The 13,255-nt window shown below is 46.6% G+C and overlaps 1 protein-coding gene across 1 annotated transcript; it reads right to left on the reverse strand.

Annotated features, from left to right (window-relative positions):
- Nucleotides 1-298: 298 nt before the first annotated feature.
- On the reverse strand, nt 299-3,062 carry LOC119268765 (LEAF RUST 10 DISEASE-RESISTANCE LOCUS RECEPTOR-LIKE PROTEIN KINASE-like 1.2). Its single transcript, XM_037550470.1, has 3 exons — nt 2,154-3,062; nt 1,336-1,374; nt 299-796 (listed from the first exon to the last, which is right to left on the reverse strand). The coding sequence occupies exons 1-3, from the start codon at nt 2,866-2,868 to the stop codon at nt 582-584; spliced, it is 969 nt and encodes a 322-aa protein (XP_037406367.1). The 5' UTR covers nt 2,869-3,062; the 3' UTR covers nt 299-581.
- Nucleotides 3,063-13,255: the final 10,193 nt, after the last annotated feature.

Raw genomic sequence — 13,255 nt, forward strand, 5'->3', positions numbered from 1 at the left:
CAACAGTGGTGGGAGAGAGTGTTTATGGCATTAAGGGAGGAGCTTCACACGCTTTTGGAGCCTCATGGTTGGATCCGACGGTTCTTCGGGCTGGTCCAGTAGTTCCTAATGCAATCTACAGTCCCACCAAAAATTTCATCCAAAGACTCCGAGATGCCTTGTGCCTCTAGGTGTAATATCTGGGTCACACCAAGAAACACCAACTAGATTATATGGGCTTCTCACAAAACTTCTCTCTTGGGGTTATGTCTGGACATGAGTGTGGGCATATGATCTCAAAGGATATTGTCTCGCACACTTAAGTTTATCATGAAACCCTTCTTAATAGTCAAGCTTCCCTATGACTAAAACATAAGATAAATATGGTAATTAAAAGTAGTTTACATCTTTTCCTCTTCTTGCTTTGTGGGTGTGTGGGTGTGTGGGGGAGGGGGGGGGGGTCAACCATCTTTATTGTTCGACCATGAGACTAATAACTGGCCATACATCTTGTAAACATTATTCCCTCTAATCACTTGTCATTTACACCAAACCCATTTAGGGGCCAAGTTGTCCGTTCATGAAGCCTACAAGCCAGAATGTCACCGGAGAAGATCACCACCGTCTTGTCGTAACTCTGCATCACCTCTAGATGAGCCAGATCCGGTGTGACTTGTCAAGAGACTCAAGGAAACCTCAACAGGCTCATGGAAGGAGCATTGAAGACGACTCCCCGAAACTACAGAATTGTATTTCTTATAGACCAACAAACATGCAAAGAATATCAGAACTACGCTCGATGTGCTTGCTATTTTATCTGCAAATAAGAGGGGAAAACATTAAGGGAGATTGCAGTAGCATTTAGATTGGTTGAGTGGAATTGACCTAGCATACTACTCCAGTCAAGTAACTTTGAATGAGAGAAACATATGTGAAGTTATACTCGTTCATAACTTAAGTATCTTGTGAAAAGATATGGCTGGTAATTTATTTTTGACAGAAATGGCAAGCGCTCTGCCTATTCATCAAGATACGGAAAACAAAAATAAATAAGACAAGGGTGTATGTACATCTCACACGTGTGAGATATAACTCGGCTGGTAAAATACCTATTCACGTTTAGACTCAAAATTTCATTTTGTCAGGGATTTGCTCTACCATTCAAATGGGGTCTGCTAACATTTTAAGTCCACCTGGTGGGAGCAAGTTTAATAATCCCTTTTGAAATATCAGACCTGTCTTGTCTTATATTAAGTCTTGTGCTCCCGTTTGCAGTGTGATATTAGCTTGTTTGATAACAATATATAACAAGGGAGAAGCTAAATGATGAACTCGAGAATAAGAGATGTCTCTTACACAATTTTTGTCTCTTCCAGCGTAAAGAGCGGGCATCCCCTGCAATAGTTGAACGCAAATGCTAATTAGTAGATGAATTATATATTTACTGAAATTCATGGAGCTACTATGCTGATGTACCGTAAGTTATCATTGTTTTACATTGACTCTATGTAAAGGCATGATGGGGTTACGAAGCAAGTTTTAGATCTCTAGCTCCTACTTTTGTTCCATCCAAAATATGATTTATTTTGCAAACTTACTCCCTCCGTCCGGAAATACTTGTTGTCAAAATGGATTAAAAGAATCCATTTTGATGACAAGTATTTTCAGGAGGACATTTCTAGGACTAAGGTTTTCCGGACGGAGGGGGAAGCCGTGCAGCTGATGGAGGGTTGCTATCATCATATGCCGTCGTCTACTGCTACTGGTCACATCCTGGTTGCCAACCCCATAGGCCATAGCTCCACGTCTGACTTGGCAAGCAGTGTATGAATGCGAAGCTTCGGAGGCCATAGAAAACCAAAATTTTCCACATTACATATGCCAGCTCTCTGTTTTCTCTTGATTATATTCAGTATTTGGAATGGTCAGTCTTTTGCACGATTTGTACACAAATATCAGTCGTGATCGAAACGTGCCAGTCGACCAATCACCAGCTGACTAGAGGTCAACGCATACTACCAGCACGCAAGACTTTGACTTTGCGGCTCGCAAGCGCGCGGAGAGACATTCTATCAGCGCAGCAGCGGTTCGCCAAGAAAATTCGAGGTCGACCGCAGAATCTATGCATTAGGCAGTGCTGAATGAGCAAATCAGTAGGAGTGCGTAGTACGTACCGCACCGGAGCTTGTTCGCGCCGTCGTCGCAGACGCACGCGAACCCCGTCCCGCCGTGCTCCTCGATGCGCCCGTATCGGCACCGTCCGCCGGACTGCTCGCATGCGCCGCACCGCTCGGACCGATCGTCGTAACGCATCTCGAACCCGCCGCTGAGCACCTCACGGAGCGACGGGTTCGCCGGACGACGCGGGCTCGTCAGCACCGGCGTCGTCACCGCCTCCTCGCACCCGTACGCGCGCGCGTCGCCCGTGACCCCGTCGTCATCAGGGAGCACGTACCAGGCCATGCTCTGTTCCGGGCACCCGTCGAGTTTCACAGCGGAGGGCCGGGGGACGCCGGCCTTGCAGTTGTAGAGGAGGGTGAGGTTGGAGTTGGAGGGCGTGAGCTGCAGCGACGAGCGCGGGTCGACGGAGAGGCTGAAGCTGAGCCGCGGGCAGGTCGTGTTCCAGGCGTCCACGTCGGCGAGGGAGACGGCGCGGTTGGCGTAGTCGATGCGCAGGACCCTGTACTGGTGGAACTGGACGTCGATGATCGGGGCGTTGTCGTTGCAGGAGACGCCCAGGCCCGGGTAGCCGCAGTTGGGACCGGAGTTGGCGAGCCAGAATGGGTAGGTGATGCTCTGGCCGCCGCAGGTGGCGTTGCTGCAGAAAGCGGCGGCGTGGGCGTCGGCTGTGGCGAAGGGGAGCAGGACGAGGAGGAGGAGATGGTACATGGTGTGGATCGCTGTCGCTGAGGAAGAAGACCGGGGCGGGTGCCGGCGATCGATCGAGGGAGTAATAAGGCGGTCGGGCTGGGTGGAATCGATCGGTTGTTCTACGGTGCGTGGAAATGTTTTGGTGCCAAGAGGAGACAACGACCACGAGTCAAGGGAGCAGCTGATCCATTCCACGACCTTTTCCAACTTGAGGAGCGAGGCGAAGCTACCGGGCTGTAGCACCGGAAGATTAGAACTTTAGCCCACGAGAGCACACCACAGCACCACTTTTACTTTTTCTTTTTGAGGGAAAGCACCACGTTCCACTTGGTCCAGCGCTGCCGAGCCCTGATGCACACACGCCGAGCGAGCGCTGCCCTTCGACAGTTCGCCGTACGCGTCGCGAGCGCCGGAACCCTACATCTGCCCTGTGTCCAGATTCTCCGTCGATCAACCCCACTGCCCATGCCCCGATCCTCAATATTTAGTCGTATGTTTTATACTTCAGTCGAACCTTCTAGATTTTCGAAAGAATTGAGGGAATGAAGTTTGCCGGTTTTTATAAGGAATGCTATAGTGCCCGCCTTCTAGGGGGCTTCGCAGGCGAGAGTGCCCTCCGCACTGTCCGTTTTGTGGTGGCGTGTCACGGACGCTGCCAGGGATTCTCTGTGCCATTCGATCTGCCTAGACGATGCGTATCGGGGCAACAGATCTTATGGGTCCATGACGTATGGACCGCCGGCGCACACGCTGCTACCCTCATGGGCTCTTTCGGCCGCGCCCACATGCGGGGTCTCGCGCGCTGTACGACATGCAATGGCCTGCGCGGACTTGCCTGGCAGTGCAATCTCCCCGCGTCGGGCTGCTTCAGTCGCGCCAGCCAGGCCCGCGCATGCGCCTAGCTCTGGGCCTGGGTGTTGAATGCCCGGTCTTGTGAGCCAGGTGTGCCCGTCTGTCCAGGCGTAGTCCAGTCGTACCCGCACGTGCACTCGGCTTGGGATTTGAGCGTTGCATGCGCGGCTAGCAGAAGGTACTGTCACGACAACTTTTTTTTGCTGAGATGGCACATGTTTCACAAAATGCTGTCATGGCAGCCACTTTGCATTGACATGACACAGGTTTTGAAACCTATATTTTAAATTGTCATTTGAATTGATCACGCCTTCTAATCCATGATCTGAAATTAAAAATTAACATTTGCTTTATGTCCTAATGTTAAACCAGAACTTTGAGCTCAATGTTGGTACTAAAATCGGGTAATCTCGGGTAGGGGGTCCCGAGCTGTGGATCTGAGATCAATGGGTAACAGGAGACAAGGGAGACGATGTTATTCAGGTTCGGGCCCTCTCGAAGAGGTAAAACCCTACGTCCTGCTTCAGTTATATTGTTGTGATGGAGTATCAAATACAAGATGATCTACCTCGAGTTCGTGTGTTGTGTTCTAAACTCTAAGGCTGGTAATTGTGATTGTGCCTCTTCGAACTAAACCACTTGGCTTATATAGGCACTAGGGGGTATTTAGGGTTACATATGGTCGGTTGCCAATTAGGAATAACCACGTCGACAATTGGAGTTGTCCTTGAAGTATACGCCAAGCCTTCAGCGGTGTCCGTCTTGATCACGCCAGGATTTGTAGCTTCTAGAGTCCTTCCTTGTGAAGATCATTGGGCCGTAAGTTTGGCCCATGGACTGTGGGCCACATAGGTTGGCACCCCTAGTCCAGGACACCGTCAGTAGCCCCTGAACTTGTCTTCGAAGCCGAGGAAGAAAGTTCCATCCTCAGACCAATGGCTTCGGTTTGGCAGGCGAGTTCCTTCTCTATCAGTTCGAGGTCAACTCCGGGACCCGCAACATATCTTCGGCCTCCATACATCGGATCAGGTGGCCTTTATTTTATGTAATCCGAGAACCTTTACCGAGGATTTAGCCTTGGGTCCCACCATATGTGGCCCTTATGTTATTAAAACAATTATTTTCGATCTTCGTGCCATCTGGGGAATAGGTCCATTTATGGCTAGACATCGAAGCGTCCCCCTTTCTTGATTTAACTGGTATTTAATCCACGGCTTCAACCAAGACCGTACACTTGCTTTCTTGCATCTCATCTCAACATGAAAATTTTCTCTTTAGAGCTTAGCTCGAGAGCTCCGGCCATGGCGAGCAGCACAGGCTGATCAACATGCCCCCACAGGCCTCTCAAGGGTGACTGGCTGGACCATCTTTCAACCCTAGATTATCTGCCGACTCCAGATCTTGCTTCCACTCGCCCCGGCTTAATATCCTTGGACGGGCGAGAGCACATGGACAACCATCCCATTCCACATGGGGAGGAGCGAGTCTGCTTTGTCCCTTTCTTGTTGCGAGGTCTTGTGTTCCCCATCCATCTGTTCCTTCGGGGTCTTGTTGAATTCTACGGGATCCAAGTCCACAATCTAACACCCAACTCCATCCTTCATATCGCGGGATTCGTTGCCCTCTGTAAGATGTACCTCGGATGCGAGGCACACTTCGAGCTATGGAGGGAATACTTTTGCTTGATGGCCTCCTCCTGAAATGGGAAACTTCATGAGGTGGGCGGAGCCGAGGTATGTCGCATTGCGAGTACCGGCTATCCACCAGGTACCCCTAGAAAGGATACCGAGACGTGGGCTACCTAATGGTTTTATATGGCCGATGTCCCACTTTTCGATCCAGTCAGTTATAGACTTCCCATCTTCTCCCCTGCGCCCCCAAAAAGCGCTTCAACTGGTGTTCGAAGTGTTCCTTGCAAAAGGATGACCCCGAGGTGGCTCATCTTGCCGCTCAAGTGAGGTGCTTGACACATGATGGGCTTATCATCATCGACGTGATGGCAACGGCCATTGCCCAAGGAGTCCAACCTCTTCAATAGCACATACATCCCCTGTGGAGGTACAACGGGACGGACGACACCACCCGATCTATCCGGAAAGGCTTCGAGGATCAGGAAGCCATGGCTACTACTCTAGCCGATATGTACAAGGGGGAGAAGGGGGATTTCGCCAAACAGAAGTTCATGGACGACTTCTCGTACTACCACCCCATCGAAGCGGTGAGTCTTCTTTAAACTATCTTGTCTACCTGAGAAGTGCATTTATATTTCTGAATAGATGTTCAACATATCCGAACAGAGGTGGAAGCGCTGGGTTGAAATAGTGAGCTACCCTGCTCCAAAGCCAGAGACGTACTCTCGCTATGACGCCCCCTGCTTCGATGAGGATGCCGAGCTATCCATTATTTTTTAGGACGGGCTCTTTTACCAAGAGAGCCTTGATGGCTCAAAAGTGGCTATCCTTCCAAACTAGCCGCGGGTACTGTCGTCTTCTGCGATAAGTGCTCCTTCAGCTTCTCTTCGAAAGAGACGCACTGCCCATACGACCCTGAGCACCCTGACTTCTCCTCCCAAGGGTTGTCGCTCAAAGCATCAAATGACCGATCCGACCTCTTCAAGGAGCCAAATTGCAGCCCCTGGAGTGTTGCTCCGCAACCGGCCGCCGTGGAGACAACACATGTTTACCCTGCCTCAGACAGGTAAGCCTTCTTAATAGCAATTTAAAAATAGTTGTGGTTTTGTGTGTTTCACCATCCAAGTTTTAATAGAAGCGACCCGCCCACTCCTTGCCATCAGAGGAAGCCGGCTCTATGGGTGCTTCTGCGCCAAGGACAGACACCATGCCAGCCTTCACTCCAGGGGATATCCCTAAAGTACCTCAACCGGAGACTTCGGAGGCTTATTCTGCAACCAACTTTGAGATCGACGGCGCTATAAATCATCGATGGAGAAAAACTTCTCTAAGGAATCCAATCTTCTCCAGCCAAGAGTTTAACGCCCTCAACTTAGTGGACGCCTAGCTTGGCGCTATCCGATCTAGCTTCAAGAATGCGGTAGATGTTTTGTCCAAGGGTCTGCAGGTGAAATCCTTGTTCCTGATTACTTTCACAATAAGTTACACATAGTCTCAGTAGCCCTCAGGATGGATCAATGTGTGTTCCTCTAAAAGGAAGCATGCCATCTAATCTCAAAGACATATTTTTAGTATTTCCGAGGACTTCATGGGCATGAAGGTCTACTGTGTATGGCAATAGCCCTCAAGACACTTGCCGGGTGAAGCATCCAACAAGTGTGTCCATAATGAAAGTAATTTTATTTAAGCGCGAATCCCAGTAGCCCCCGATCCTTAATTTGGGCACAGGTGGACAAATTAATGATCTGATTATATTTTAACAATGTACTTTCTGTTGAAAATAGGTTGCTCGGGATGAAAATAAAAAACTTCCCGAGGAGCTAGATCTGATAAAGATGAAACTGGACACCGCACAATCAAAAGTAGAGGGTATAAATAAATTTACGAGAGAAGCGCAAGATAGGTTCATCTCAAAATGTTTTGCCCTTATAAGATTTCCTTAACAAGGCTTACGTTACAGCAGCGGAAATGATTGGTCAACTGGAAAAGGACCCGAGGTAGGCCCAGAGGACCCGCAATATGCCGAATCTCAAGAACGGGACGACCAGCATGTGTTGTCCCGAAGTAGGGATGACAACAATAAGTTGAATGCCGAGAGCAACCGGCAAGCACGTGAAATTGAGAGGCTAAAAGCTCAAATAACTAACGTCAAGGAGAAAGACAAGAAGACAATGAGGCCATATCTGCTAAGCATGCACGACCTTTAAATGGCTACAATTATCCCGTGTTTCCAGTTTAATTCTGATCGCTATTTTGTATAGTTCTCCTGACTAGTCAGTCACAAGAAGCCACCAATTCTTCCACAGAAGATGCCTTGATGGAACTGACCGAGATGCATCAGAGATCTTGGAGAGCAATGAAGAGTGTTTTTAAAGCTCTATGGCCTAATGAAATTATTCCGTAAGGAATGTCCAAGCTGATCGCATAAAGGGAGCTAGTCGATGATTACAGGCGTGGAAGATATCAGCCTATCGCGAGGGAGCTAGGGAGGCATGGGCGATGATAAAACCCGTTTCACTAGTGAGGATACAGAGCACCTTTGCTAAAGTTGGCCCTAGAGGGGCTGACGGGAAGGAGGTGCCTACGCACCTAGTGTAAGATAATGTAATGCCAACTGCTCGGCTCTCACAATGAGATAGTGCCCTTGATTATTTGATAGATGGGCTTGATGAAATGTAAGAACATATATGTTTAATGATTCTATGTATCTAAGTGAAGGAAATATGCCCTAGAGGCAATAATAAAGTTGTTATTTATATTTCCTTATATCATGATAAATGTTTATTATTCATGCTAGAATTATATTAACCGGAAACTTAGTACATGTGTGAATACATAGACAAACCAGAGTATCCCTAGTATGCCTCTACTTGACTAGCTCGTTAATCAAAGATGGTTAAGTTTCCTGACCATAGACATGTGTTGTCATTTGATGAACGGGATCACATCATTAGAGAATGATGTGATGGACAAGACCCGTCTGTTAGCTTAGCATAAATGATCGTTTAGTTTTATTGCTATTGCTTTCATCATGACTTATACATGTTCCTCTAACTATGATATTATGTAACTCCTGAATACCGGAGGAACACCTTGTGTGCTATCAAACGTCACAACGTAACAGGGTGATTATAAAGATGCTCTACAGGTGTCTCCGATGGTGTTTCTTGAGTTGGCATAGATCGCGATTAGGATTTGTCACTCTGATTGTCGGAGAGGTATCTCTGGGCCCTCTCGGTAGTGCACGTCACTATAAGCCTTGCAAGCAATGTGACTAATGAGTTAGTTGCGGGATGTTGCATTACAGAACGAGTAAAGATACTTGTCGGTAACGAGATTGAACTAGGTATGATGATACCGACGATCGAATCTCGGACAAGTAACATACCGATGACAAAGGGAGCAACGTATGTTGTTGTGTGGTTTGACCGGTAAAGATCTTCGTAGAATATGTAGGAGCCAATATGAGCATCCAGGTTCCGCTATTGGTTATTGACCGGAGATGTGTGTCTCGGTCATGTCTACATGGTTCTCGAACCCGTAGGGTCTGCACGCTTAACGTTCGATGACGATTTGTATTATGAGTTATGTGATTTGATGTACCGAAGGTTGTTCGGAGTCCCGGATGAGATCACGGACATGACGAGGAGTCTCAAAATGGTCAAGACATAAAGATCGATATATTGTAAGGCTATATTCGGACATCGGAAAGGTTCCGAGTGATTCGGGTATTTTTCGGAGTATCGGAGAGTTACGGGAATTCTCCTGGGGAAGTAGTGGGCCTTAATGGGCCATACGGGAAAGGAGAGAAGGGCCTCAAGGGGTGGCCGCCTGCCCCCCATGGCAAGTCCGAATTGGACTAGGGAAGGGGCGGCGCCCATCTCTCTTTCCTTCTCCCTCTCCTACACCTTCCCTCTCTCCTCTCTTGGAAAAGGAAGGGGACTCCAACTAGGATAGAGAATCCTAGTTGGACTCCCCCTATAGGTGCGCCCCTCCAAGGCCGGCCTCCTCCTCCTCCCTCCTTTATATACATGGGCAGGGGCACCCCAAAGGCACCTCAAGATTTGTCTTAGCCATGCGCGGTACCCCCCCTCCACAGTTTTCCACCTCGGTCATATTTGTCGTAGTGCTTAGGCAAAGCCCTGCGTCGGTAACTTCATCATCACTGTCACCACACCGTCGTGCCGACGAAACTCTCCCTCGGCCTCAGCTGGATCTAGAGTTGGAGGGACGTCACCGATCTGAACATGTGCAGATCGCGGAGGTGCCGTGCATTCGGTACTTGATCGGTTGGATCGCGAAGACATTCGACTACATCAACCGCGTTACTAAATGCTTCCGCTTTCGGTCTATGAGGGTACGTGGTCACACTCTCCCCGCTCGTTGCTATGCTTCTCCTAGATAGATCTTGCGTGATCGTAGGATTTTTTTTTTAAATACAACGTTCCCCAACAGTGGCATCCGAGCCAGGTCTATGCATAGATGTTATATGCATGAGGAGAACACAAAAAGTTGTGGGCGATAATAGTCATACTGCTTACCAGCATGTCATACTTTGATTCGGCGGTATTGTTGGATGAAGCGTCCCAGATCGACATTACATGACCGCGTTCATGAGACTGGTTCTACCGCCATGCTTCGCACACAGATGGCTAGTCGGTGTCTGTTTCTCCAGCTTTAGTTGAATCGAGTGTGACTACGCCCGGTCCATGTTGAAGGTTAAAACAACACACTTGATGAAAAATCATTGTGATTTTTGATGCGTAGGTAAGAACGGTTCTTGCTAAGCCCGTAGCAGCCACGTAAAACTTGCAACAACAAAGTAGAGGACATCTAACTTGTTTTGGCAGGGCATGTTGTGATGTGATATGGTCAAGACGTGATGAGATATAAATTGTTGTATGATACAATCATGTTTTGTTAAAGTTATCGGCAACTGGCAGGAGCCTTATGGTTGTCTCCTTATTGCATAAGATGCAAGCGCCATACAATTGCTTTACTTTATCACTATGCAATAACGATAGTTACAAAAGCTATAGTTGGCGAGACGACCATGTGACGACACGTTGATAGAGATCAAGATGATGGAGATCATGGTGTCATGACGGTGATGATGGAGATCATTACGGTACTTTGGAGATGGAGATCAAAGGCACAAGATGATAATGGCCATATCATGTCACATATTTTGATTGCATATGATGTTTATCTTTTATGCATCTTATTTTTCTTAGTATGACGGTAGCATTATGAGATGATCCCTTACTAACATTTCAAGGTATAAGTGTTCTCCCTGAGTATGCAACGTTGCGAGAGTTATTCGTGCTGAGACACCACGTGATGATCGGGTGTGATAAGTGATGTCTACTACACAACCTTCTTCTTGTAGACGTTGTTGGGCCTCCAAGTGCAGAGGTTTGTAGGACAGTAGCAAATTTCCCTCAAGTGGATGACCTAAGATTTATCAATACGTAGGAGGCATAGGATGAAGATGGTCTCTCTCAAGCAACCCTGCAACCAAATAACAAAGAGTCTCTTGTGTCCACAACACACCCAATACAATGGTAAATTGTATAGGTGCACTAGTTCGGCGAAGAGATGGTGATACAAGTGCAATATGGATAGTAGATAATGGTTTTTGTAATACAAAAATATAAAAACAGGAAGGTAACTAATGATAAAAGTGAGCGTAAATGGTATTGCAATGCGTTGAAACAAGGCCTAGGTTTCATCCTTTCACTAGTGCAAGTTCTCTCAACAATAATAACATAATTGGATCACATAACTATCCCCCAACATGCAACAAAGAGTCACTCCAAAGTCACTAATAGCGGAGAACAAACGAAGAGATTATGGTAGGGTACGAAACCACCTCAAAGTTATCCTTTCTGATCGATCTATTCAAGAGTTTGTAGTAAAATAACATGAAGCTATTCTTTCCGTTCAATCTATCATAGAGTTCGTACTAGAATAACACCTTAAGACACAAATCAACCAAAACCCTAATGTCACCTAGATACTCCAATGTCACCTCAAGTATCCGTGGGTATGATTACACGATATGCATCACACAATCTCAGATTCATCTATTCAAACCAACACAAAGAACTTCAAAGGGTGCCCCAAAGTTTCTATCGGAGAGTCAAGACAAAAACGTGTGCCAACCCCTATGCATAGGTTCATGGGCGGAACCCGCAAGTTGATCACCAAAACATACATCAAGTGGATCAATAGAATACCCCATTGTCACCACGGGTATCCCATGCAAGACATACATCAAATGTTCTCAAATCCTTAAAGACTCAATCCGATAAGATAACTTCAAAGGGAAAACTCAATCCATTACAAGAGAGTAGAGGGGGAGAAACATCATAAGATCCAACTATAATAGCAAAGCTCGCGATACATCAAGATCGTACCACCTCAAGAACACGAGAGAGAGAGAGATCAAACACATAGCTACTGGTACATACCCTCATCCCCGAGGGAGAACTACCCCCTCCTCGTCATGGAGAGCACCGGGATGATGAAGATGGCCACCGGAGAGGGATTCCCCCCTCTGGCAGGGTGCCGGAACGGGTCTAGATTGGTTTTCGGTGGCTACAGATTCTTCTGGCGGTGGAACTCCCGATCTATTCTGCTCCTCGATAGTTTTAGGGTATATGGATATATATATATATATATAGGAGGAAGAAATACGTCAGGGGGGCCATGAGGGGCCCACGAGGGTGGAGGGCGCGCCCAAGGGGTGGGTGCGCCCCCCTGCCTCGTGCCTTCCCCGTTGCTTCCCTTACGTACACCCCAAGTCTTCTGGATTGCTTCCGTTCCAAAAATAAGTTCCGTGAAGTTTCAGGTCAATTGGACTCCGTTTGATTTTCCTTTTCTGCGATACTCTAAAACAAGGAAAAAACATAAACTGGCACTGGGCTCTAGGTTAATAGGTTAGTCCCAAAAATCATAGAAAATAGCATATTAATGCATATAAAATATCCAAGGTTGATAATATAATAGCATGGAACAATCAAAAATTATAGATACGTTGTATACGTATCAACATCCTCAAGCTTAATTCCCGCTCGTCCTCGAGTAGGTAAACGATAAAAACAGAATTTTTGATGTGGAATGCTACCTAACATATTTATCCATGTAGTTCTCTTTATTGTGGCAAGAATATTCAGATCCATAAGATTCAAGACAAAAGTTTAATGTTGACATAAAAATAATAATTCTTCAAGCATACTAACCAAGTAATCATGTTTTCTCAAAATAACATGGCCAAAGAAAGCTATCCCTACAAAATCATATAGTCTGGCTATGCTCCATCTTCACCACACAAATTATTTAAATCATGCACAACCCCGATGACAAGCCAAGCAATTGTTTCATACTTTTTGATTTTCTCAAACTTTTTCAATCTTCACGCAATACATGAGCGTGAGCCATGGACATAGCACTATATGTGGAATAGAATGGTGGTTGTGGAGAGGACAAAAAGGAGAAGATAGTCTCACATCAACTAGGCGTATCAACAGGCTATGGAGATGCCCATCAATAGATATCAATGTGAGTGAGTAGGGATTGGCATGCAACGGATGCACTAGAGCTATAAGTGTATGAAAGCTCAACAAAAGAAACTAGTGGGTGTGCATCCAACTTGCTTGCTCACGAAGACCTAGGGCATTTTGAGGAAACCCATCATTGGAATATACAAGACAAGTTCTATAATGTAAAATTCCCACTAGTATATGGAAGTGACAACATAGGAGACTCTCTATCATGAAGATTATGGTGCTACTTTGAAGCACAAGTGTGGTAAAAAGATAGTAGAATTGTCCCTTCTCTCTTTTTCTCTCATTTTTTTATTTGGGCCTTCTTTTTTTATTTGGGATTCTTTGGCCTCTTTTTTTCATCCGGAGTCTCAT

This window comes from Triticum dicoccoides, chromosome 3A, assembly GCF_002162155.2.
Source record: "Triticum dicoccoides isolate Atlit2015 ecotype Zavitan chromosome 3A, WEW_v2.0, whole genome shotgun sequence".
Classification (NCBI taxonomy): domain Eukaryota; kingdom Viridiplantae; phylum Streptophyta; class Magnoliopsida; order Poales; family Poaceae; genus Triticum; species Triticum dicoccoides.